A 27,782-nucleotide genomic window follows, 5' to 3' on the forward strand; every position below is an offset into this window, starting at 1 on the left:
GCTCCAAGTTCTTCAGCTAGAAAAATGCGACACTGGGCTGGGCTAGAGCTCCCCGGCAGAAGGCTCACCTAGCACATGGAAGGCCCTGCCTTTGAACCCCCGCACCGCAAAATCATGACCTACACGCTGATGTCTCCACCTCCTGCCAGAATAAAACAAACCAGCTTGACTTCCACCCTTCCCAGAACACTAGTGGGGTGCTGAGGATGAGCCTGAGGTGTGGCCCATGATCTCGATGGCTTGGAGCTGGACAGAGCCACCCTGGGCCCCATGTGCCCTCCAGTCCTGGAGACCAGCCCAGCAGCGGCCACCAGGCCGACAGGACAGGCAGCAGGACTGCAGGCGCTCTTGTTAAGGGACCAAGGGCTGGGCACTGGCAGTGTGCCACTCAGGCATTCAGATTCAGAATTCACATAAGCCGTGGTCTGGTGGGTTTGTCTTTCTACATTTTTAAAGCCGTAACTATTGGTACCTTTTTGTTTTCTCCCAAAGCACTTTTTTTTTCTGATGGAGAAAGATAATTTTCTTCCATGCCTATCTTTCTGGTGGTCTCCTATTTTCATGTACCAATTGGCTACTAAAGAGAAAAGTGTCTTTTCAGGCCAACTCGGGAAGCCCTGTGCTGAGCCTCTGGACACTGGCTTAGTTTTGCAAATATGTACAAGGCATGACCGAAAACTACAAGAATGTGTATTTTTTGTTTTTGGTACTGGGGAAGGAACTCGCGTCCTTGCACTCGTGAGGCAGGCAGCGGAACCACTGAGCTAAATCCCTTGCTTGAATGTGTACATTTTAAAAAATTTTATTATAGTAAAAGACATATTGCTGTTAATACCACTAGAAATAACACCCCCCCCCACACACACACACACATCCTATCATTCTTGCCACTTTCTGAGCAGTTCTGGAAATCCTCATTTGTGAGCGTCTTCGGTTGTGTTGTTGGGGCTGACTGGATGTCTTGAATTGATTCAAAATGTGCACCTTTCAGGTCAGTTTAACTCTGGGGAAAAGCTAGAAGCCACAAGATGCCAGATCCAGGGATAAGGTGGATGAGGACACACCATAATATCTTTATAAGCCTGTCTTGCTGTTTGATGGTACTCGGCAGCAGCATTCACCATATTCTTGATTATACCTTGGAAAGACACTCACCAAAGAAGACTTCCAGGAGTGCTTCAGAAAGCAGAAAGAATGAGAGGATCGGTGTGTTCAAAGGAAGACGGAGTATGTGTCTTTTACCGTAATAAATGTTTAAAATTTAAACATTCACTATATATTTCAATCACACCTCCTATGGACTTTACCTTTCTGCCCTACAAGGCAGCTGGAACACGAAATGTCATCCCGAAGACCTGTGTACTGAAAGCTTGATCCCCACTGCAGCGCCCTTCAGAGGTGAGGCCTAGAAGGTGACTGGATCCTGAAGGCACTGACCTCGTCAACAGGTCACTAGTGAGTTCACAGCTGAAGGGGCTGCTAGGAGGTGGGGCCTGGCTGGAGGAACTAGGTCCCCAGGGCCGTGTCATGAAGGATGTAGTCTGTTTCCTGGCTGCCATGAGGTAAGCAGCCTTCCTCTGCCATGCCCTTCTACCAGGATGCTTCTGCCTTGGAGCCAGCTGAACATGGACTAAAACCTCTGAACTCATGAGCCAAAATAAGCCTATCCTCTGTGAAGCTGCGCATGTCAGGCATTTGTACCCATCAGGAAATGGACAGCTGAACAATGTAACAATGTAACAAACTTCAATCCAAAAGCTACTGCCCACCATGCAAGCTAATCAGCAAATTCCAGAGACACGGAGAAGACGCCGAAACTACTGAGCACTCGGGCATCTGTGTGAAAACACCCCAGTGATGTCCAAAGCCCATCTGAGCATCTCACTCACGACAGAAACAGACGGCTCGCAGATCTGGCTGTGTCTCCCTCCTGCGGGACTGGCTGGAGGCCCTCGTGTCCTTAGGACCTTGTTACCCACAAGGGCTAGAGGCCCCGAGCGGGGTGTGGAAGACGTGGGAGCACAGTGCCCACTCAGGATCCTGACGGGGTCCTACTGTCCCTTACTGCGAAACCCAACTCCATTCAGGCTCATGTGCGGAGGGCTCGCATGACCTACACAGCACATGTGCAGGGCGCCACGGCACTGCTCTCACCTCACTAGGCATGGAGTCTTCTGCTTCTTAGCGCCTGTCACAGTGGTGAGATATTAAGTAACCACCATCTCGCAGCACTAACAAGCTCTCCAGGAAATGCAAAAGAAACAAGACCAAGGTACAAACTCAGCACCTTGCTGAAAGACAAAAAAGTGCTCAGTACAAAGCTGAAAGACACAGAAACACTCAGCACAAAACTAGAGAGAACAGAAGGGAGGAGCAAATCAAACACAAGTTTGTCTGAGGGTAGCTAAGGCGGCCTTACCCCAGCTAACTTCTGGATGAGAGCCTGCTGCCAAACGCCACGGTGGGCACAGGGCGCACAGTGAGGCCCAAGAAAGCGGGGTGGCAGGATTCTGAAAGGCAAGGGGAGGGCACGGCTCCTGCACTTTCCACTCTGGACGGCCCTGCAGCCCTGTCCCTCTTGACAGCTCAGACTTGGCAATACAAGCCCACAAGGCCAGGAAGGGGCACTCTTGCCTTTGCTCCCGCCCAGGAGCCAAGGTGTTGAATGCTCTAACAAAACAAAACCCTCCCAATTATGCCCGAAAACGGTCAGCCAATAAGGAAGGAGCTTTCTCGGGGAAGGTGATCTATAAGCCAGGAAGACCAGTTCATTCCCAAGGGACTTTTTCACTGCCTTTTCTGTTTCTGTCTCTTAGCCCCCCGCTCCTGGGGGTTTCCAGGTCCCGCCCCTGTAACACGCTCCCTATCCCAAGCTATCCTGGTCCTACTGCAGTTTTAAAGATAGTCACAGTTTTATGAGGAGAGAACAAATGTTTCCTCAAGGTTGAAACTGTTTAGAAGAGAGTTTCAGGGCTGCTCTCCCATGCTGCCTCGGAGGTCAGCTGCTAGAGTCCCCTCTGTCCATCAGGAAACAGCCGCAGAGGCAGCTGTGTGGGAATGGGACCCCACGGCGGGCCAGTGTGTATGCAAGGGGACAGCTGGGACGCCAGTGGAGTCAGGACCATAGAAGGATGGTCGTCTTTTTCACAAATGGAGGGGAGACAGATCCCACTCGATGCTCTGTAGCCTGCAAAACAGTGAAAGGGATTTAGAAGAAAGCCAGTGTACCATGACTGCACGAATGGAAATGAACTAGCTTTTACCAGACTCTAAAAGATTCCCACTGAAAACACAGAGCAGAAGGTTGTCAAGAGAAGCAGAGTGTCCTGTCACTCAGTGTGGGTCCCTGAGGGCCCACTGTGGTGGCACTGTGATCTGTATGGGGCTGGGATACTCCACATGACGCACGAGAAGAAGCACCTCCTCTCGGGCCCTTCGGTCCCTCCCCGGCCCCAGCCAAACAGAAAAAGGTGGAAGAGTTTCCTTATGCATAACCCAGGGCCAACGTCCCAAGGCAAAAGCACCTGCTGGTGCAATAGGGAAGCTTACCCCGCCTCTGGAGCTCTGGAAGCAGACGTCCTGTGGTGCTCCACGTGGTGCCTTGGCACACCTTGGTGGCCCTCGGGGGCACTCACAGGGCCTGGGCCCGGGGCCTGCCTGCTTGGAGCCAGGGCAGCAATGCCATCTTCACACCCGTTCTGCAGGCCCTGGCTGCCTCTGGGCCTTGTCTTCGCCTGTGGGTGCCCATCAGCCTTTGCCCCACGTTGCCCTGGGAGGTCTCGGGCTGGTTTGTACCCATGAGAGATCAGCAGGTCTTCCACACTGTACATGGTGTGCTGGCTTCACCATCGCTTGCCTGCTGGCACCGCTGTGGTGGCGTGACCCATCACTAGGGGGACAGGAGAGAGCTCTGGGTGACCGTCGTCCCTGCAAAGCTGCAGTGGCCCCTACCCTCCCCAGGCAGACCCCGAAAGGTGAAGGTGGCGATCTCCCAGCGCCCAACACCCTGCCAAGTGCTTGTGGGGCAGCGCGACACAGAGACATGGCAGAGGATCACCCCAAGAACAGCTGCCTCTTGAACAAGAATGCTGAGTAGTGGTTCTTGCTTTTTGTTTCTCAGTGCAAGGGCTTGAATCCAGGAGTGCTCTGCTAACGGAGCTGTGTCCCAGCCCTTTTTTATTAGGAGATAGGGTCTCACTCAGTTGTCCAAGCTGGCCTCAAATGTGCAGGCCTCAGCTTCCCAGAGTGCTGAGCTTACAGGCATGCACCACATCTGGTCAGAACAGTATTTAAGCAAAGGAACGTCCAACCCTGCCCACCCGCCTCTTGCCTCCCCATCTAAAATCATCAGGCTGGAGGGGCGAGAACGGCATAAACACAGGCGTGCAAGCTGTGACTGCTGTTTTATGTTTCTAAAAAGAGAAGCTACCAATGTGCAGTCAGCCTGTTACAACCCCTGCTTCTGTCTCACACACACAACTCTTGCCCTGCACGAAGGAGCAAGAGTGTTACCCAGTGCACAGCCACAATGGGCTTGCGTGGAAGCAGTCAAAGGGGCTGCCGGGCACTCCCTGAGTGGTTAGCTGGCAGCTGGAAATGGGTTTTTAGTCTCTAGGCTCCCAGTGACCAAACGACACACCAATCAAGTGTGCACGTGAGACCTACAACACACTCTGAAAATTCTCCTTTTCACGCGAATCTTTATTTTTTCCCAGTACTGGGGACTGAACCTAGGGCCATCGTGCTGAGCTGCATCCTCGGCTCTTTTGATTTCTATTTCGAGACAGGGTCTTGTTACATTGCTAAACTGCCAGGATGAAGCGGAACTCACGACCCTCTTGCCTCAGTCCCCCAGTGTGCTGGGATCACAGGTGCATGCCAACATACCCAGCTGCACACGATACTTGCAGAAGTAAATTTCTTCCCGGTCATCTGGGAACGAGATTCATACTTCTCTGCCGAGGGGCCCACCCCAAATGCCTCTCAGCAGCCACACCAACAGCAGCCTGCCCCAGTGTAATCTTTCCGAAGGCACACGGGTGGTGGAAGTGGACAGAAGTCCGCACAGGAGCACAGCCGGAGTGGCCCCTGCGGGCCACAGACCCGTCACACACCCCCCAGCCATGGAAGCTGGCTGCACACAGAAGCTGGGCGGATCAGGGAGCCGGGCCAGCTCAGCTCCTCAGCCCCACAGCCCTGGCGGCTGGAAACAGTCACTGGCCACTGCGAACAATGGCCAGGAAACGCCTGCTGGCCCGCAGGTGCGAGGAAGACCATGTGCTTCCTGTCGGCGCGGCTCTCGGGGCCCTGAGTGCACCCTGCCTGGCACAGCCAATCACAGGGGCAGGAAAGGCCCGGGGCGCTGCAGCACCTGCCCTTCCTCCGGGCGCGGTCTCGGGGAGGCCCAGCGGCCACGGCCACCCCACCACTCCATGTGCTCCCTCGGCCCGACCCAGGGAGCTCAGCAAAGGGAGGACCAAGAAGCTGGGCTCGGCCAGCAGGGACTGCCAGGCTGCGTGCCTGTGCCCAGCGCAGGGTGCTCTGGGTACCAACACCCAGCGAGGGAAGGGCTCGGACACAGGATTTCATTGGAGAAGCTGCCTTTTACATGCGACGGACCATGGCTCCTGCGACCAGCCCAGTTAACCCCAAATCGTGGACGGTGAGGCCGGGGCCCCCAAACCTGGCTGTGTGCCCAGGGCTGGCTGCACTGCAGCCCATCTGCCAGAGTGGTGACGAAGAAGCAGCTCTCCCAAAGTCGCACGCGGGCTGCTGACCTGGGTGAGGCAAGTCTCCGATCAGGCCAAGTGTCTGCAGTTTGTTCAGCAAAATCTTAAGCGGCGTGACAACCCACACCAAGCCGCAAACACTGCCCAGGAAGATCCAGCCGTGAAGAGGCCCTAAACCGACCCTGCGGTCTGGGGGCAAGAGTGCTGCGATGGATGGAAACTCCTCTTTCTCCTCTCAGAGGCCAGCAGCTCGCATGCACGGAGTCAGCACGGCAGACCAAATGCCTGCGCTTCAGCGCTCAGGACAGCAGCTGAGTGGAGGGCGCAGGCCCACGGGCTGGGCGGGCTCTAGCAGTGACCTGTGACTGCCAAGCACACCCACGGGACACGGCCACCCTCCCTCTGCCCGATCCTCACGCCACGCGGGCTCCCCTCACCAGTGCCGAGGCAGGGGACTGGGCGCCTGGGCCTGCTGGACTGGAAAGATGGACCCTTTCAAGCTTTTCTTCAATGCCAGCATTTTAAGTCAACAGCACTTAATTCTCTGACCCACACATCCACTCAGAGAACTGCTGTGAAGGCAAATGCACAACAAAATTTGGCACAACCCTAAACTGCCTCCCTGACTGTAACCGCACATTTCACATCTCAGAAAGGTACGTGCACACCTAAAATGGCAAATGATCAGGTTTGTAAACTGCTATCGTTGACCCCTTTGGAAATGCTTGTGACCTCTGTAAATTGCCTGACATGCTCTCTAGTAGGCGCACAAGTCCACCAAGAATCTCTCAATTCATGCAAATTTTCTCGGCACCCCTTGCCCCATGACCCCCATAAACACAGGCTATGAACTATGAGGAAAACCTGTTTTCTGTAGCCACAATCACAGGACACATGAAAGGAGAGGCCATCGCCCACCCACGAGCACCTGGCAGGTGCCCCACGCTCTCACTAGTTACATGGCACACTCCAATTCACCTCTCATTCCCAGCAAATTCTCCAGTGCAGACGTGCACTGCCAACAGCACACTGCCGGGGAGGATGCTCCGACCCAGAGGCTGAGGCTACAGACACCAAGCAGCTGAAATCCGAGGGCTGAAACCAGATCTGCCTAGCTTTGATATCCACGCCACTACTGGTGTTTTCAGCTCGCCATTTATGTTCCCTTCCTTACAATCAACAACTTTCTCAATCTACCCAAATAATGCATAAATATAAATAAGAAAATACAGAAGACATGGTGACATTACACTTAAAAACTACATTTAAGATGAAAAAATTCTTCTAGTCCTTGCAGTGAGGATGCCTCTTGTACATGACTCTTCTCACACACATGCACACCCACGCACAGGTGAATCCCTGCCTTGACTATGCCTTGATGGCAACGCTAGTGTTCATATCTAAATGCTGAGCAAGTGATGTGCTCACAAATACACCACTGGGCAGCTCGTGACCTTCACAAGACTCTAGGGCCATCTTGGGCATTTAGTCCTTCCTAAGTGACATGGAGCTATTACAGAACCTGGTGCATGAACTAAAGGAAAAAAAATCTATATAGAAACAGCAAGCCTTGGCTTCAACATTGATAGAACTGAGACTTTTTGAGTGGGTAATAGGAAACCACAAATGGGTCCAGGCAAGGAAAACGTTCTGTGGTATCCTGGTGGGAAAGGGAGGACTAAGGTGACAGAGATGGAAGTGAGGACTGAGCAATTAGAAGTGGCAAAGGGGATAAGAAAAAGAAGGGGCACTAAGTCATTTTCAAGGGGAGAAGCAGTACAACGGGTTTTAGCCTGTGACCTTGGTCTCACTGGCACCCCGCAGAGCCCCCCAGGAGCACCCAGGAGAATGGGCACACACGGACAGGAGGCGGCCCGGGCAGGCGCCACCCAGCAGCGCTCCTACCAGCGAGGGTGCTGCACACCGACTCCAGCCTCGACTCACCGAGGCGCTTGTCTCGCACTGGACACACGAGACACCGGCTCCGCTGCAGAATACAAAGACAGAGCAGACCCAGTCACCACCTTCCCCGCCGATGTTACTATGTGGGAGGAATTACTGCAGTGACACACGTTCTGGAGCCTAGGTGGAGAGCTGCAAGTGAATGCCATCTAAAAAGACACCGCGGTCCCCTCCCTTTCCATTTATAAAAAGAACGCTCTTATTCTCCTACACACAGTTTAAGGCTCCTCAGGGTGGTGAAAGGAAAAAAAATATTAACAAACTCATTACATCAACCAGAGCTGTTTTTTTAAAAAATCTGCTTAGAATGTGAACTGAAAATTAAGACATGTACCCAATTAAAAATATGGAAAAAGTGTTCACTCTCTCCTGCAATCAGACAAATAAAATTAAACCAAAATGCCATTATTCACCCAGCAGATTAATTACTGAGGCTTCTAAAAAGCAGTGCTCCCTGCTGGTGAGGTCATGGTGACCCACGCGGTAGATGTGAGGGCTCTGTGCAGACGGGCCTTTCCCCTCTGAAAGTGGTTGGGGAGTGAACAGTAAAATCTTAGACATCTGAAACCCTACAGTCATAACCTCATTTCCTAGGGTTCATCTTAACAAAATAATTAGACACACACACACACATACAAGGAAATTCACCTCAGTTTCATTTTTGACAGAATATTGAACTAAATGTCTGCTGAATGGGTAGTGAAAGAGATTCTGCTGCAGTAAACCCACATGGTGAGCTACACTATGTGCACCCAGGTCTCATGCTGTGCTTCCAAATATCGAGAAGCACAAGGAAATGTCCGGGCTGCCATTTTAAATAACGGAGTCGGGTATGAAACCCTAGACCGGTGTGCTCCCAGTTACAGGCATATCATATACACACACACACAGGAGAGGAATAACACCAAAAGGAAACAAGCCAAAATATCAACAGTGTTACTGGACTCCAAGGTTTTGTTTTTAAGTCCCTATTTATACTTTTAACTGTGCAGTATTTTATGATGTTCTGTCACAAAGTGTATTAGGTTAAACCATATGAAACTATAATTTTGCAGGTCAAAAATGGTCAAATACTGGCAATTTTATATACTGAGCATCTTAGCCTTAACTTCATATCCTTAATATTAGCTTAAGTATATATAACTTAATATATATGCATTACAATTAATAGCAACTTAACTTCTATTAATATAACAATAGTATTTATCACTCATCAATTATGTCATTAGTCATCATCACTCATAACTTAGTATACTAAGTTGTGACTTATCACTGTAACTGAACAATATCTCTATTGTTAACAAATAATAAAAATGCAGTTCATAATATACTTAACTATGCCCTCAACAACAACAAATACTGCTTTTTTAAAGGCTTCAATAATCTGACAAATGAATGGGTCTTTGTCTCTTTTTTTTATTAATTTTTAATTTATGTTCTAGCCAAAAAAAACCTTTCTGAAAATGAAGAGGTGCTTTGGTAGGATTACGAAAATGTGTCTTTGAAAATATATTACATACTTGGAAGATTCAATGACCATCACAGAAACACTGGAGAAGAGAATAAATGAGAAGCAAATTACAGCAAGTTCTGCTGCAGGGCACCTGAGCCATGGAGACTGCCTTGTTTCTGGGAAGCCTAGTGTCCATGCCTGACAAGGAAGCTACCACAGGACTGTAGTCTGGGTTCTAAAGGTCTTGATTACACTATCACTCCTTTTAAAACCTCCAAGTTTTCAGTTTACTTACTGACATTCCATACTTAATATGTAATTGGTCCCTCAAATTGTTGGCCATTCAGTGTAAATATTTCTTCAAATGACAAGTTGTAGGTCCAATGTTATGATTAATATATAACAAAGTAGTTTATTTAAACAAGAGGTATATAGCCAAGACATAAAACAAACCAGAGTGGACCATGTTGCTAACTGATACAGCAATTTTTTAATGCTTTCTACAGCTTGGTTTTTTTTTTTTGGTACCGGGGATCGAACTCGGGTCCTTACGCTTGCGCAGCAGGCGGTGAAACCACTGAGCTAAATCCCCGGCCCTACAGCTTGTTTTTTAACAGTAGAATCATCTATTTTATTATGAACAATAGGCTTTCCATTTCCCTTTCCAGTCTTAATTGTTCAATAAACAACGGCATGGTTCCGCACTAAGTTCTGGGATGAGTCTTCACCAAGTGTTGTACATAGTCAATGACCAGCTCTGCCATGCCCTCCACTTGCTGAGATCTCATAAGGCATAAGAAGGATATTTAATCGGTGAAGCAATCATTTTAGAAGGACAAAAAGAAAACAATGAGGTGGAAAACTTGGATCTAAGATCAGAAGGATCTTGACCATTAATCTTGCCGGTCAGGTTAGTGTTAAGGCAGTGGTTTAAAGAGAGAAAAGGGGAAATAAGAGGCAAATAGTAAATATCACGCAGTCAATCTTTAAATAAATATTATCTCTTCTGTTCTTGACTTTCCACAACTAGCCTGAAAACACACACACACATACAGAGAGAAACACACACACACCTCTTTTGTTTTTTTCTTTCACCTTTAAATTCTGTGTCACACAATTAGTGCTTTGGTTATCCCCACACACACTTTTATAAGACCCTAAGTACCTCATTAACATTTCTGAAAGGTTTTAAGTCATTAAGAAACCCTTTGGAATCTGAGGCTATTTAGAAAAATAGCTAAAACTTCTAACAGGTTAGAAATTTATTCTGTTATCATCCTGTATATCAAGTTCCCCACATAAAGATTTCTGAAATATTCTGTTAAACTTCTAACATACTAATTTTGTTCTTTGTTTTAAAATTGCTTTAGGATAAAAGAGCCAAGGTTTTATGAAGATGTTGGAGTTCACATTATTTCATGTAATTTTTTCCATTTTTATTTATTTTCTAACTATAAGTCATATAAAATTATTTCAAAAGTAAACACTACAAAATTCAGTACTTAAAAAAAGCAGAAAAAAGTTCCTAATAACCCCATTGGGCCAAGAGATAACTAGCAGCAACACTTGGTTTCTATGCCGCCAACTATTCTTTCAATATATAGTTACTTTCACTCTTTCCTCTTTGAAATTCACCTTGGTGCCTGTTCATAAGGTCATCTAAGTTCTTTCATTTGCACGCTGAAGAAACCGCTTTTTTAGGTAAGCTATACAGAGATAACTAATAGCAGAAAACTCTAAAGGTAGTTAGTGGACCGATAATAAGTCTTTGCCAGTTTGGCCAGGCTGTTCCTAAGCATATGATCTACAGAAAGTTTTGAAAAATACATTTGGATATGAAAAGTCATGAATAAATTTAAAATAAGACATCTCAAATTCAAATCACGGTGGCTGAGGTTGTGGTCTGGGGAGACTCCTGTACTTTTACAGCACTAGTGTTCAAAGGGCTTAGCGAAGCACTGCCAGACTGATGCACCTTTCCTGGGCTCTGGAATAGCAAGTGCCTGTCCCTCTGCATTCCACAAGCCAGAGACCTCTGGAGCAAAGCCCAGTTAACAAGGCTTCCAAGAGGCAGATAACCCTTCCCTCCCGAAAGGTAAAAAACATCTGCTGAGAACCAGAGGAAAATGCAGCCGGGGGCTTAATAACAGGCCTAGAGGAGTTCAGAGACAGAGTCACTGCTTATCAGAATACAGGCCAGCACAGGACAATCGTTTCAAGCCAGCGCTGTGTTCTAAACTCTAGATTAATCATGGTAGAGTCTCGCCAAGCTCATTAGGAGGGGAACTCTGGCCTCCTACCATGATTGTGTTTACCGTTCTTCCAGACTAGAGGGCTCTCCCAGCAAGGACAAGGAGGGCTTGGGGAAGCCACCGGCTCCTGGGCTTGCTCTACTGGCGACAAAGAAGGGATTTGCCTTAACACTGCATGTTAAGAATCATTTCATACTGCCTTTGGGTGAAAAGCTGGACACTGCTCTCCTTACCCATCCCTGAGCACCAGCTACGTTTGCAGCTACTGACAGCACCCCACAGGCCCCTGGAACCCCGAACTCTCACAGGAGTCAGCAGACAGCCCTCACCGCATGTGGCACTCTGGCATTCTTTCCAAGGGCGAGGAGACGCACACCCCCAACAGGCTTCCTCCACCCACCCTGTCCCCCAAATCTCCTGGGCCTGCCAAGGGCCTGACCTTCTACTCTTTGCAGTGCAGGGTGAAATTTTTCAGGAGGAAGGCCTAATAGATTAGAGGCCTTTCTTCCACAAATATTTGCTTGCCAAGGCAGCCCAAGGGAAAGTTTGCAGCCTGGTGTCCAACCAGAGCAACAGGGAGACGTCCAGGAAGCACATTCAGCCGGTGACTAGGAATTAGCCAGCGAATACCAAGGTGAATGATTAAACCCAAACCCACAGAGCCTTATGGAAGCCAGAGGAATTTACCAAACTCCCACTTACACGGGAACCAGCTCTTAAGAAACACCGCCTTCGTAGAATTTCCAAAGACCTTCATGCATTTTTGCTTTGCTGGATGTCTCGATCTTGTCATTTTAAATTCTCAAACTACCTGACATGAGGAATCGTTTCCCTAAAGTTTTACCTGGTCAGCCCGTCACCGCTCAGCTTACACTACGGAGCCTATTTTTATTTTATCCTGGCAGAACATTTCTGGCTGCCACCGCCCCAACATTGTCCCATCTTCCAAGCCGCACCCCGAATCCCTCGGATGCGTATTCCTTGTGAAGTGAGACGGGGAGGAAAAGGCGCAGGCCCTGGGACACCCCATCCACCTGACAGCGCCCCGGACCCGGGCCGCCCGCCGGGAGCGCTCCCCGACTGCTCGGAGCGCGAGCGCAGCTTCTCCTCCACAGCCCGCGCCGGATCCGGGGCCAGGGGCTCGTCCGGCCAGCGGCGCTGTCGGGCGCTGCACCCCGCTCGGGTCGGGCGGGAGACCCTAACGGCGCGGAGGCCGGGCCGGGCCGGGCCGGGGGGCGGGATCGCGGGAGCCGCTTCCCCTCGCGCCCCTGCCCGCGGTCCGGACCGGCTCGAGCGGCTACCGGCTACCGGCTCCGGGCGCCACGGCCCGGCCCCTGGGGCCAGCGAGGGGCCCCGCCCGGCCGCCCGCGCCCACCCGCGTTCCTGGGCGCCGCCCGGGCCTAAGCGGGACCCCCGCGGCCTTGCAGGCGCCCACCGGCTGCGGACCCCGGAGACCCCGACACCCGCGGGTCCCTCCTGGAAGTTGGGCGTGCGGGTCTCCGGCGAGGCCGCGGGGGGGGGGGTGAGTGGGGGGCGGGGCGCGGGACTCGCCGGGACTTACCGAGCGGCTCCCTCACGCTGCCCCGCGCCGCACCGCGCCGCCGCCGCCGCCGCCGCCCGGCCGGCCGAGGACCAGCGCGAGCCGCCCCGCCTCAGCCGCCGCGGCCGAGCGTGCCAAGCACCGCCCACCGCCCAGGATCGCTCCGCCCACCGCCCGGATCTCCCCGCCCACCGCCCGGCCTCCTCTCCTCTCGCAGACCCGCCTGGGGGCGGCACCTGGGCGGAGGCCTGGCCTTGGAGCCTCCCAGGCCTGGTGGTGCAGGCGCGGAAGGCTCAGGTGGACTGGCCACCCTGTCCTCTTCCTCTCACTTGTGCATGAATGTGCAGAGATGCACTATACTCGGGACACGCACACACACTGACACGGGCGCACACTCACGGCGCGGAGGAGGAGAACCCGCCACGCTGCCAGGAGCTGCGGGGCAGGGTGCGGCCAAGCTGTCCGGCGCGAGTGAGGTTGGGTCTTCAGAACCCCCCCGGCTTTGCCGTGACCGGTGGCTGCATCCCCGGCAGCACCAGGCCCTCTGAGGGGAGCGGACGCCGTCACCCGAGGCCCCAGCGCTGGCTGTTTGTAGCACTTTCTAGGTGCGCGACCTCTGTGAGCCTCAGATTTCTCTCTCACAGAAGGGTAGGAAGCGGGCCCAGCCCCTGGCAGTCGTGAGAGTGAACGGAAATGACGCCTGCTTAGCTGCTGGCGTGGCCCGGGCTCCTGGTAAGAAACAGTAGCTACCTGAGCATGGCACTGCGTCTGGGCAGGTGTAACCGGGGCAAACTGGGGAGCCCGCTAAGGGAGCCGTGGGCGGGGCCAGGCGGGCTCAGTGTCTCCGGGCTGGGGAGATAGGATGGGAAAATATTTTTGAAAGAAGAATGAAACACAGACTTTTGTGGGAAGTAAGTTATTCATGGCTTGTCATAAAATCGTCTTTCAAGGATGGGTCACTTCTACGGCATGCAATTCCTTTCTCTTCTCGATTTGCCAACGCCATGGAGTAACTGCGGTTGTGGGCCACCGATATGTGCCCCTTTTCTAAAAACGTAAACATGCATATATGCATGTCTGTGTGCATATATATAGAACACCTAAGCTGTACATGCATCGCCGTCTGTCTACTTGTTTACATGTCAGACACATATGGAGCCAGATGTCCCTGCAAAAACATTTATCAGCTTGTGAATGAAGACTAGGCCTTGTTCCCCATAGACTAATGTCATGCAGTTGGTTTCTGGCTCAACCCCACACGAGTTTTATAATGGAGCTAAAACGCTGTAGAGTTGCAGTAGAAAACACTGATGTAATGCTAGACAGAAGCTAAACCAAACAAAATAAAGTTTAATAACAAATTGTGTTCTAGCAGAAAAGTTGACAAGGCAGATTTAATTAGGGAAAGGTAATGAAATGGAAACACCGGAGTCAAAAGAACATGACTACATAAGTTCAAGGGTTTCTTGACCTTGGCTCTTCATCATAAGGACCTTGTTTCAAAAGGTTTGGCTTCCTTCTTTGCTCAGCGCTGGTGTGTCACCAGCCATGAGAGCCTTAAGGCCAATTCAAATGGAGAGCAGGGGATGGAAGATGGTGACAGTCACAGCAGTCAAGGAAAGAGGTGGGGGGTTTTTCTGAGCCTTTTTTTTGGTACCAGGGATCGAACTGGGGTCCTTGCGCTTGCGCAGCAGGCAGCGAAACCACGAAGCTAAACCCCCGGCCCTTGTGGAGGGTTTTTCTGAAGATCTGGAAATGGAGCTATGAAGAGGAAGGGGGGTACAGTTGAAAAGATGCTGAGGATGAGTGGGTGATTATCTGGGTTCTAAGTGTATGGTGACAACTGAAGTGGAGAGATAGTGAGAAGATCCATCGGCCAATTTCCACACTGGCACCAGTGTGTAGAGGTGGGTGGTGGCAGCAGACAGGGAAGAGAGGTGTATCTACCCACACATTCGATCTATGTGTTTTATGTATGTCTGTCTATAGATGCATACACATGTGTTTACAGTTATGTTTTTAGAACATAAGACATTTCTTCATATATTGGGTCCTCGTACCTCAGAAAACACCTGTGTACATTTTCATTTGACTATGAGAGGCTTCACATTGCTTCTCCTCACCACCTCGACTCTCAGTCACCCTCCACATTCCTGCAACTTCAATCCCTTTGTCCCACTTATTTGGTGTTGGAAGATTTGAACTCAGGAAAAAAATACCTATCATTATATACCATGAAGCATAAAATCTGATTGCAAACAACTGTGAGCACAGTGGTATTGGAAATCTAGCACACTCTGTGAACATGTGCTCTGGATGCCCCATGTCCCCACCCTCCTCTGAGTCCTGGAGAAAGGATTTCACAGATTCAGGAAAGAACTTGGATTATTGAGTCATCGGGGCAGATGTTGGATGACCAGAGGGAAAATGCTCAAGAGCCTGCTTAAGGAAACAATTTTTTAAAAAAAAACAAAAAGCTTTGTTTCTTTAATGCACTGCTTTTCCAAGGGCCTAGAACAACCTCTGCTCTCTTTCTTTTAGGGCCCCTCTGTGATGCTGTAAAGTTTCCTTTAGCTGAGTTAAATATTCCTTGATATTTTCCCCTTGGTTTGTAAAAACAATACTAGTTCTCATATTTTTTTTAAAAAGATAATGTTCTTGATAAGGTCCTTGAAATCTCTCTTGTTCACTTGTTCTAGAAAGCAAACAACAATAGTTGTACAAAAACTTGAAAAGACTGAAAGTGCTAGTAAAACTTGTTTGGGGATATTTCCATGCTTTATATTAACTTGGCGGCCACACTGTGTAATTCTTTTTAACCATGAACTAAAAATCATTCCCCAAATATACTCTGTGAAGCAACTATTTCAGGATTGCTGAGGGGATTTGACTATTAGACCCTTGCGCCTCTTCATTAATAGATTTGATCAGTATTTCCACTTTCTGTGGGTGAGATTCCAGAATCTGTATTTTAAGTAAATGTCTAGATGATTCCTAAACACAGTGAAGTCTGAGAGGCAAAAGCATTCAGCATAAGAAATGGAAATAACGTGTGCCCCAGTGTAACTGGAGTAGTACACACTACCCACTCCAAACACAGCAGTCACCGACACCACTGTGAAAATAAAGACCAACACAGCAAGGTCCTCATGAGTCAAGTGACCCTGAGGCTCAGTAACTACTGTCTGGGAAACCTGGACATTAACTGAGACAAAATTTACAACCCTGGGGTCTGAAAAAAAAAGATAAAACATTTTTCAGTCGTATACCTTCAGATTAAGGAGCTTGAATCTGCATGGTTATTGCATGAGAAAAATCATTTTCAGTTATCGGGTCTTATGAGCTCTGTGTCAGCATTCCCCACATAGGTTTATGCACTAATGGGAAACAGCTTGTTTGTCTTCCTCGCGGACCCGCTCACTGCTGACCATCACCAAAACCAGCTGTTATCATGGTGGAGAGGGCAGTCCAGCATTCCCCACCCTGCAGTCTATATAACTCTGCCAGATTCTAAGGAAAACCCTCAAGCAGTGATGTGTCCAGGCAGTGCAGTGCCTGGCTGAGATCTGAGCCTGCAGACAGAGATACAGCCGGCACTGGAAGGGTCCAGACACGAATGCCCTTGACTACCTCTCCCCCATCACACACCAGCTAACAAAGAATCAGCCAAAAGTAAGCCAGCTAATCTCTTAATCCTGTGTACTTTATTTTTGAAAGAGAAAATATGTGAACAACAGGGCTGGGACTATGGCTCAGCGGGAGAGCACTAGCCTAGCATATGCAAGGCCCCAGTTCCATCGCCAGCACTGAAGAAACAAACCTACTGAAATGAAACAAACAACACCACAAAAAGTGAACAGCATGAACCAAGCTGGTTACCAACATTACTTGCAAAAAGAATGCTTCCTTTGGGGAAAGAATGATTGAACGGCCTTACACTCATTCATCGGTGGCTGACAGCACAAAGGTGACATGGAGGAAGGAGAGCGTGGTGGAACGGCTCTTTGTTTCTTCCCTATGGGTCAGATGGTCGGCTTGGCCTTGATTGGTGTCCTTCCATGACCATAGGGGCAGAATTTATTAATTAATTTTTTAGTGTTAATAGAATTTATTAACAGGGTTGGGTGATTCCAAGTAGTTATTCAGCTAGGTGTTGAGTAGATGTAAATCTCCCATTAAAGAAAACTTTCCATCCCATTATTGTCTGCCTATCTAAAACTTCTATCGCCTTTTGTGTAAATTTAGCTCTCTGTCACTGTTGCAAAACACCTGAGGTAGTCGGCTCATGAAAAGGAAATATTTGTTCTGGCCTGTGTTCTCAGAGGTTCTGTGCATGCCAGGTGAGCTGTGTTGCTTCTGTAAGGCAGAGCATCATTGTAGGGAGTACACGGGGGACCAAAGTGGCTCACTTTATGGCAGCTGGGAAGCAAAAGAAGAGAGCAGAGATACCAAGGTCGCCATAGCCCCTCCAAGGCCACGCCCCCCAGTGACCTCACTTCCTCCCAGTAGGCCCCACCTCCCAAAGGTTCCACCACCTCCCACCTCGGCTGGGGCCAAGGCTGTAACAGGAGAGCCTCTGGGGGCGTGTAAGATCCAAGCCACAACACACTGGTAATACAGCACTCAGCATATACACCTGGATCTGCCTTATCAGTCTACATTCTTGCTTCAGCTACTAGATTCTGAGTGCTAGTGGGAGGCCCTGCTCATCCACGTGTTTTCTTAGGTTCTGTGTTTGTCTGTTTGGTTTCCAGTGGTCACAGCACCAAACTAACAGGCAAAGTTGTTTATTCTGAGAGCCCAAACTGTACCCCCTTCTTTTCTGCTCTCCCTGCGCTGAGTCAACCCAACACTAGAGCGGTACTTAGCATATTCCAGGCCCTGGGTTCAATTCCCAGCAACAACAACAAATGAAGAAACAAATTTGGAAACCTCCTGTATTAAGATCCAGGCCCCAGTCAGTCCCATTGTCTACCGCAACCTAGCTTGGTCGGTGCTTCTAAAAGCACCGACCATTTGAACAGGTAGATGAAACGGCCACCCGCTGGACTGGACAGTTGGATGCCTCTGAAGTCAACTGGTCACCTATACTCATTACTCTGTGGCTGAGGTATAAGTCTTTGCCACATGAATGGGATCTAAGGAGTTAGGTGAGGACTGAAGAATATAAATAAGAATAAAGATAAGATGGCTAGCACTTTCAGAAAATGTCCAGATTTTGAACTCTTTGTTAGTTCGCTTTCAGTGTGTCTGAGATCGTTTCTGCTTTGTCTGGGTTCTACTTTAGGCATGGCTTACTGTCCTAAACCTCTGCCTGGGACCCTTTTCTATACCTGGGTGATATGTACATCAAGCATGCTATTTGCATGCTCTGTTTAATCCAACATAAACCAATTCTTCTAAAAGAAAATAACGTGCAAACAAGAAAGACCAAACACCATGATTACACCTTGCGGAAAGGCAAATAATAGACACGAAATATGACTGAGCGAAAACAATAAATCAAATGAAAGGCAGCTTTCATCAGCAATAGTTGAGAAATAACAGTGACAGTCCAAAGCCAGTGTCTTATCTTGCTGGAACAATTAGTTAGTGTCTCTGAGCTCTGGGAACAGCAACAATGTTTCCTTAGCTGTATCCTCCACACATCCTCCCCTGACGATTCAGTGCATTTTTCCCAATCACCACTGATAAGGCCCTGCGGAATCTACATTTCTGCACCACTGTCACTGGGGCCTCCATCCATGCGTGGATAGCTGTAGCCACTGCCTCATGCAAGGAGGCATTGAACACGAGCTTGAGGTCGGCAGGGAACTGCATGTGCTCTTTAGTTTTCTCAAACTAATGGATAGATTAACACTTGGTCTACACAAGCTCACAGTCTTCCCTACAGTGTGGATGCCTGGAATGTGAACGAAAACTTCTGCTGAAATGACCAAAGACCTGGAGATTACCTAAACTAACTAGTCACAGATGTCATGAAATCTACCCCACTTCTTTTCCCTCTCTCCACAGCAGACCCTGTTCTTAGCACACATGCCATTCGTAAACAGAATGTACATCTTTCTTGGGGAACACTTTTTTTGTGCCCAGAGGCATCTGTTTGTTATAGCACCTGCGTATCAGTGGGCGCATCTAAATATAAGCTTGTGATGAATTTTATTCTATTTTATTTTATTTATTTATTTATTTTTGGTACCGGGGATCGAACTTGGGTCCTTGTGCTTGCAAGACAGGTGGTGGCACCACTGAGCTAAATCCCCGGCTTGTGATAAATTTTATATTTTCCAAGGTTGATAAAAAAGTAGAACACTTCCCAGTTACTAATTCTTTGCCACTACCTCACAATGCATTGCTCCAATATTATTGTTGTTGTTTGTACAGTTCTTGTCTTTCCTAATGAGCTGTGGTAAGACCAGGGCTCTGGCAAGTGGAGGATGCCCAGCAATGGGTCACCCAGTATAGTCTCCTAGTGCTGAAGCAGCTGTGGATGGGAAGGGTGGATGGCAGCCATCTGATGCTATCTAAGTTCAAGGTTTTTATTTATTTATTTTGGCAGCACTGGGAACTGAACTCAGGGCTTTGCAAGTGATGGGCAAGCATTCCAGCACTGAACTACATCCCCAGCCCTTCAATGTTGAGGTCTTAATCATTATGCTGAAAAGCATATATTTAAGAGTCAAAAAAACAAACAAGATTACTTCATATAGATTTTAAACTCTAATGTAAACACAATAAAAGGACTCCCACAGATACCAATACATCATTGCTTTGTGAAAACAGAATGTTCTCCTCTTTCTCATAAGAGGTGGGTAACCTGAAGCTAGTACTGTCATCACTTACCTAGCATTTAAATGAGAGGTTATGCAACATCTTTAGTTCAGTCAATACTCCCTGCTACTCATTGTGTGTCTTTACTTAACATTCCTATTTTCCAGCTTACATAATTTATTTTGTCTTCCCTGCTGTATTAGACATGGCTTTTCTAGCACCTCAATTCCAGTGTGTGCCTTCCTACAGCACACCCAGATGCACAAAGATCTCTTTTGCCACACCAGATTCCGAGTTTCCTAATGGCAAGGTGGGTGGTGACACCTGCCATTCACAAGATAAACTATGAAGACAAGAAATGACATCGTCTGAATCTATTAAGTCATGAATCACTAAGTTCATGAACTATTTTTGGAAAAAAGCAATGCTTAGATGCAATTGGCTAGAACCCTAGGGTGGAGCCCAGAAATTTGCAGTTTTAAACAACTTCTCTGATCCCGAAGCGCACCAAAGTTTGAAAGCCAAGGCTCATGACCAACCCCAATGACAACCTAGCCCTGGCAGGAGCTCCGAGCCACCTGGCCACTTGCTCTATAAATCTTACTAACCACAGGGCACACGGCCATTTGAGAGGCTGGATATACTCAGAGGAAAGGGTTCCCAGCTTTCCTGGTGTCAGAAGGTGACCATACCTGGAGGGAGAAGCATACAGGCTTTGGAGTCAAACAGACTGGGGTGGGTGGATCTCAATGCTGCCATTTACTGTGGAGTGTTAGGCAAATCAGTTCAGTCTCCTGAGCCTGTTTTCGTATATGAAGACAAACTGTCTGGTTATGAGGATTAAATAAGATATTGCATGAAAACATTCAGTACTGAGTCAATGTTTCACAAATATTAGCTCTCTTTGTGTTTTAAGATCGTGTGCAAGCGAATGGGACCTATGCAAAGCACCTGGCCCAACATGGCCTCATGCAGATGACAGTTAGCTTCCATTTCTGGGGATTAAATACAATTTATCTGCACAATTCCCTGAATTGTTGAAAACCATGGGAGGAAACTATTTCATCTGAACTATGTGAACTATATTTATTTGCTTCTTGTAGGAAAACTGTTAGAGAAATAACATGATGAACAAATTTTAGGAAGAACCTTTCTACTCAACCTTTTAATTGGAAAGCATAATTGTAGTTCTCTTCCTCCCTTCCCTCTCCCTCTTCCTTTCTTCTTTCTTTCCTCAGAGGAGAATAGTTTTACAAAGAATGTGTGCATTTTCAGGTTAAGGTAGAGAAGTAGAGATGTGCACAGCTATTGCAATACCATAAAGTATTTAGTCAATATATCCTAAAAGCCAGTTATTTAGTGCTACCTTCGTTCTGCTAGGGAACTCAGAAAACACGAGATCTAAGAGAGGACTTTAACAAGAGGATTCTTAGTTAATGTGAAATGCAAAGTCTCAGCACTTAATCTGAGCATATGGCTCTGTGTGTGTGTGTATGTGTGTGTGTGTGTGTGTTTATGCCATGTGTGATGCTTGCATGTGAAGAGGGAAGTAAAAACTCCAGCTTTTGGAGTTTAGAAAAGTAGTTTGGGTCCAACAATGGGATAAATAAGTGCTTTGGAAATCTTCACAAAAATGCTGTGGCCAAAATAGCCCTCTGATGCTAAGCGAGCCTGCCTGAGGCACTCGGAGGATGTTAAACTCACAACACTGAGCAACATTGTGCCCATGGCTAGGACAGCACTTTTCTGCCATTCATCCTTTTCTCCAAATTTAATAGGACAATTCCAAACAGGCAACTGGCTGGGCTGAAAGCAATGTGACTATGTTATAAACTCACTGAAAGCTACAATTCAAGGTCAAGTACCTTGAACCAGACCCGGGGCCAGAATCTCTAACCTGAGCATCCAGAAGAGCCCTGCTGTCTGTTGGGGCCAAGCTTCCACTTGCTCTCAGCTGACAATGTCTCCACGCACATAGCATCAGTGGGCTGTGCAGAGGGAGTGCTGGGCGCAAAATTCTGCATCCACCCTGGCGCACAAGTGCAGCAATTTCCAGAGACCAGAAGCAGAACTGGCAGCTGTGCTGGCCTCCAGCTGCCAGTGATGCCCATGGGGAAGAAGAGTCCAGAAAGGCTGGAGGTGTTTATATAACAATGTAATGATGGGGAGGCTGCTGGTGGAGAAGACCGTGTAGCGTTCATTACCAGCTGCGTGCCCACCATGATTGCTTTCTCATAGAAGCAATACTTACTTTCTATTCCCCACGTCAGACTAGGTTTTGTTTGTTTGGTTTTTGTGTCAGGATCTCTCTATGTAGTTCAGGCTGGCCTTGAACTCACAGCCATCCTCCTGACTCAGGCTCCTGAGTGCTTGGATTACAGGCATGCGCCACCATGCCCAGCCAGACTAGGTTTTAAAGGGCTTAATTGTTTTATTAATTTTGACTGCACAAATCAGAAATCTATACAGACTTCTAGGAACCATCATATTTTCTATGTTCTTGCCCAGGGTGGCCTCAAACATTCATGATCCTCAGCTTCCTGAGCACAGGGATTCCAGATTAGTGTCACTATGCCCAGCTGTCGTCCTGGCCCCTGGACGGAGTAAGCATGCTTTGGTTATAGAGGGCGGAAGGTGACCATGCTGTCCTCGGACACAAGGAAGAAGCCTGTGGTCTACAAGCTCATAACAGACTTGGTCACGTGCTGCTTTCGGTGTGGCTTTAGAAACAACATGCTCTGTCACTAGCCTGCATCAGATCACACTGACACAGCTTTGTCCTAATTTGATAGAATGACCTAATTGACTTAATATTCGTGTCAGGACCAGTGACTCTGGATACTTGTCATTTCAGTGGGCCAGAGGTTGGCTAAGGAGACTGAGAGCCCACGATCTGTGCCAGCTGTTAGATATCGATCCAAAGCTGCGGCCTTAACCCAGCCTAGGAACTGACATGCATTCCAGTTAAAAATTCCCACACAGAATGAAGCCAGTGTCACATCAGAAATGCCCATCACCAACATGAGCAGATGCCCACCTGTCAGAATCGTGCTGTCAGATTACAGAGCAGCACACTGAAGAGTGGCGTGAGTAGGGAGGGGGAAGCTGTGTTGCAGGTGAAGGCGGTTTGTTTCTGTTTTACCAGTATCTGTGAGATGGGGAAGAAGTCCCTCAGAAGTATTTAGGCACAAAGCAAAGGAGCTGCCACGCTCTGCATCAACTGTGTTTCCTGCGGTTGCCACTGCTGTATCCTTATATTTTAACACTTATTTCCAAGCACTGTCACGTGTTCCAAATCAAATAGCTGGAAATGACAAGTGGAGTTAGCCTGATGCTTCCCGGGGCATGTGTGTTTTCACTCTAATTTATATTTGTGGTTCAAACAGGGCCTTTTTGAGCATCTGGTACCTGTGATGGTTTGGATCCCGTGTGTTCCCTGAGGGCCCATGAGTCAAAGGCCTGGAGTCTGTGGGAACACTGGGGTGGGGCCCAGTGGGAGGTCTTTAGGTCCCGGGGGCGTGACCTCAATGAGATAGTGGGATCCCTGTCCCTTTCTCTTCCTCCCTTTCCCTTCTGGAATCAAGTGTGAGCGGTTTTGCTCTGCCACGCATTACTGCCACGTTGCGCTGTCTCATCACAGGCCCAAAGCAATGGGGCTAATTGATTATGGGCTACAAGCTCAAAAACCACGAGCCAAAGTAAACCTCTTCTCTTTGCAAGTTAATTATCTCAGGTATTTCACTACAGTGATGGGGAGCTGACTAGTACAGAACTCACACAGAAACTACACAGGTGCTGTATTTCTTTCTAGAGTGAAAACAGCAGCCTTTTTATTCCAGCAACCTATTCACAACGCACAGGCATTTGCTAATACAGAAACCACAGCAGAAGCGAAGCTTCAAATCTTAGCCCTGCAAGACTATGTGTCACACGCAGTGATGGGGAAAGGGCTCCCCTTTCAGCGTGGGGTAAACAGTGAGCTAGCATGATAAATCCTCCCTTTCTACTCCTGTTGCATCACTGGCAAGGGAAAGCCATGTGCGGCTAGGACAATGGCAGGGACATGTGTCATCCTGGGCAGCATGGCACTGCTAGTCAGTAGGGTCTGACAGGCAGCCTGTATTCTCAGCTTCACAGGAATCAAAGTCAGCATATGCCCAAAGCCACCAGGCTTGTCGAGGGCAGAAGGAAACAAAGGACCGAAGGCTGTGGGGACCTAGCAGGGCAGGCTGCAGGGCTGGGCCTTTGAAACATTTCTGGGGGAGAGGAAGAGGCATGGTCTCCAACAGAACTTACTTACCCAGGAGGGCAGGCAGAGAAACAGGCACATGTCTGGCTGGGATTGGGAAAATGTATGAAGACATTTGGGATTTCAGAGTGCATTCCCAGTGCTGCAGCAGGCAGCCTGAAACCTGTTGTCCACAATCAGAGGACCAGCATATCTAGCTTTCCCTCCTGTGACATAACAACACATTTACACACCCCAGATGCAAAGCAGTGGGTTTACTTCCTTGACCCTCCTAAGCCCTTCGCAAAACATTCAGAAAGGGAAATGTATCTTTCCATCCCTTTCCTCTCCAGCCCCTCCTCCTTCCTTAGCATTTTAACCATTTGAGGGTACATTTTGTTAGCATGAAGCACATTCATTGTGTTTTACAACCTTCACCTGTGCCCATTTCTAGAGCACCTTCGTCATCCCAAACAGAAGCTCTGTATTCATCCACTCAGCCCCTGGCAAAACTCTATTTAATTTTCTGCTTGTAAATTTATCTATTCTAGGTCCCTCATACAAAGGAACCAACATATTTCTCACTTTGTACCTGACTTATTTCCATTAGCATAATACCTCCAAGAATCATCCATATTGTAGCAAGTGTCAGGATTTCCTTCCTTTAAAAGGCTAAACTCTCTCCTACCCTGTTTATATAGACTACCATCTTGTGCATCCACTCATATGGATGGGCATGAGTTGATTTCTATTTTTGGCTGTTGCCAACAATGCTTCTGTGAACCCTGATGTCAGATATCTCTTTTGAGTTACTACTTCTGGTTCTTTTAGGTATATACCCAGAAATGGAATTGCTGAATCACATGGTAATTCTACGTTTAACTTTTTGATCATCTGCCCAAACTCTTTTGCACAGGAGTTGCACCATTTTACATTCCCACCAGCAGTGAACAGGAGTTCCAATTGCTCCACGTTCTTGCCAACACTTGTTATTTTGTTGTGTGTTGTTTTTTAAACAGCCACCCTAGCGGGTGTGAAGTGATATCTCATTGTGGTTTTGATTTGCATTCCGTACTAATCCTAATTCAGTCACCAAAGACAAGTCTGTCTTTCCTTCTGAAATGCAGTAGCTCCCCCATGCCAGCACACCATGTTCACAGGAAGCCTATTACCTGATAAATCTCAGAGCCTCTCTGCAGGGACCTTGCCTTGTAACTGTCACCACAGGCAACATGCAGAGACAGATTGGAATGGTAGACAGGCAAGCACCTGAATCAAGAGAGCACTTTGCACTCCTTATGGGGCAGGATGAAAGGTCTCTCTCTCTCTTTCTTTAAATAGAGTAGCATCACAGGACTACCATTTAGTGCAAAGCAGACAGTTCACCTGCCAAGCCCATGAAGCCCATAGAATTGGGTGCTCCGAACGCTGAATACTGGACCAAGGCAGCTGCTTTTAAGCAAGAAGCTGACTGCTCTGACCTGACAGCAGGATCAGTAAATTATCCTTGGGATAATTGGGAAGCGCTGGATCCGAAGCTGTCAATCAGAGGAGCTGCTCCTGGCATGACTGGCCAATGGCAATAGGCCCCTTTATGCTACCACCTTAAAAGGCTGCCATCAGTAGCATGGTTGTCTTCAGAACTAGCTGTGTCTGAGCTGCAGCTGGCTCGTCACCTTGATGGCACCCAGGAGGACCGTGCCTCTTATCCTGGGACAGACACTAGGGACATGCAGGACAGAAGAGTCTCAGCCAGTTCTTAAGTGCATGCCAGTGGAGGACAGCTGCAGTCATTTCTTCTGTGTGCCTTGAACCTGGGCATCTTATCTGATGTTGCAGAGATGGAGGGAATAAGAGCCAGGGGCGTAAGGCTTCCACTCTCTGGCTCTAGGCCCTCACAGTCCGACTGCAGTGAAGCTAGCGCATTAACTGCAGCGAAATTCACCATTGCTGGACCTGCTGGTATAGGGGTCTGACTTATTTTGCTAGTAGGTCAGGGGGAGGAGTACTATAAGAGTTTCTGGCTAACAGGCAGTAGAGACCGGAAAGGTAGAATTGAAATTTGGAGTTGTTTCTAACAAACAAAATTTCTAAGAGAAGAATCAGACCAGTCTTCCTTGACATCCTTATCTATAGGGACTGAATTTCTTTGCAATCCTCTTCCTAGTTACTGAACATGGATTGGCTGCCTTTGGGTCACATGACACACACACAACATGGCTGCCCCTGTGCTTTTGTGAAAGAAGAGAGGGAAGTGGGCAAGAGAATTTCTTGGAGTTGGGGGGCTAGGTATCACATCGGCGATTGTTGGATCTGACATATGTATACTTAATTCTCTACTTATGAAAACCAGATGGTTGGACTTCACATTTATCTACCCTGCTCAAATCTTAGAACACTTTATATAGATTATGAGAATACATTACAAAAAGAACTTAGGTCAGAACTACTTGCATGAACAATTATTCCCAGTCATTATTTTTAATAATTTATTCAATTTTTCAAACAACCCTTTGCCCTTTCACAAAGAAAGCAAGGATGAGAAAGAATATCAGTATTACTGTTTTGGCAGAAAAATATATACAAATATATATATACACAAAATGCTTTCCTTAATGAGTTACCTGAATTGAGTAGCTAAGAAGTTGCCTAGACTGAGGGCAGGTGGAATTAATTCCTTACTGCCCAGGGGTTGGTCTAATAGTCAAGGAGTTCCCTGCTTTGGAGCTCTCATCTTAGAAGAACTACCAAGGTTTTAGGCAGCATCTGTGCCTCTCTTCTGAAAGGCTTGATGTTGGTTTCCCTGCTCTTCTCCCCCTTCCACCTTCAGATAGCTGTGTTAAGCCAGTTTCCTCTGGATTCTGAAGGCTCCCAGCTTCCAGTGCCTCCTGTCTTCTCCCCTAGAAGCAAGTCAAGGCTGAGTCCTGCAGTGTTTTGTGTCCTTCCTATTCATCCCTTCCAACCTGTTCCTGCAATTTTGGCAGTGCTGTCCATCGGGCTGTTATTCACCCTCCTCTACCCACTCAGCTTTCCTATGGAGCCGGGGTGACAATCTGCCCTTTAGTTCATCTGATCACGCTGCTGTTCTGCAGACCATGGCGAAGCCTTTGTCCAGTCCAATTCCTACATCATGTGCTCCCTGCAGTCAGGTTCCTCATCACACGCCAGGAGACCACTAGCCCACCCCACAGGACAGGCGGCCCCTCTCACACTCTGCAGCCCAGTACCAGGCCCACTCCCAGTCTAAAGGCTGTGGCCCCTGGAAATGCTGGCCCCACCACCACCCTCCCGGGCCCCATTTGATCCTACTGCAGAGACAGTCACCCTGCGTGAACCCAGGCCTGCACATGCTGTGTTTCTGTCCCGTTGCCCTCCAGTGCCTCCTCCAGCCTCCTGTTCTTACTGCCTGCTGCTCTGTTGGCTCCCTCAACTCCTCTGCCACACGACACAGGAGTCTCCCAAGACTTATTCTCAGCTTAGGGAAAGAGCAGGCAAATCCTCCTTTCCAGCACAGCGGCCCTATTTTAGTGTCGTCCCAGAGATAGCCATGTGTGTCGGTTCACTGAAGAAGAGTCAGATCCTGGCTCTGGCCAGATTCTCCTTGCTGCTGACCACGCCCTGTTCCCCAGAGGACGGCAAGTTACTGAGGTCTAGCGGCCAGGGCACCTATGTTATTTGGGAGCAAGAAGACATTATTGGCTTCTAATAAACTCATACTATGGACAAATTTTCCAGATTAGTTAGAAAAAAGGAATAAGGTAGAAAAGAAGAGCAGCTACATTTTGATATTTAAAGTATTAGTAAAAGAATTTTTGGTTAGAAATGACCCACATCAAGTTTGAAGTAT

General features: G+C 48.2%; 1 protein-coding gene across 10 annotated transcripts in view; it reads right to left on the bottom strand.

The window, feature by feature from the left end:
- Positions 1-27,782, bottom strand: part of Jcad (junctional cadherin 5 associated) — an 82,018-nt gene that overhangs the window by 27,391 nt on the left and 26,845 nt on the right. For 2 of the 10 annotated variants that reach the window (XM_087207038.1, XM_087207037.1), the window contains exons 1-2: positions 12,958-13,059; positions 3,550-3,889 (exon numbers count right to left, since the gene is read on the bottom strand). In XM_087207038.1, coding sequence (XP_087063164.1) covers positions 3,550-3,830 — 281 coding nt within the window. In that variant the 5' untranslated portion in view covers positions 3,831-3,889; positions 12,958-13,059. The other 8 variants (XM_087207042.1, XM_021241993.2, XM_021241992.2 and 5 more) reach the window with 8 other exon arrangements.

Source organism: Heterocephalus glaber, unplaced genomic scaffold, assembly GCF_053883595.1.
Source record: "Heterocephalus glaber isolate CG9 unplaced genomic scaffold, H.glaber_assembly_v1.0 deba00000738, whole genome shotgun sequence".
Taxonomy (NCBI): Eukaryota; Metazoa; Chordata; class Mammalia; order Rodentia; family Bathyergidae; genus Heterocephalus; species Heterocephalus glaber.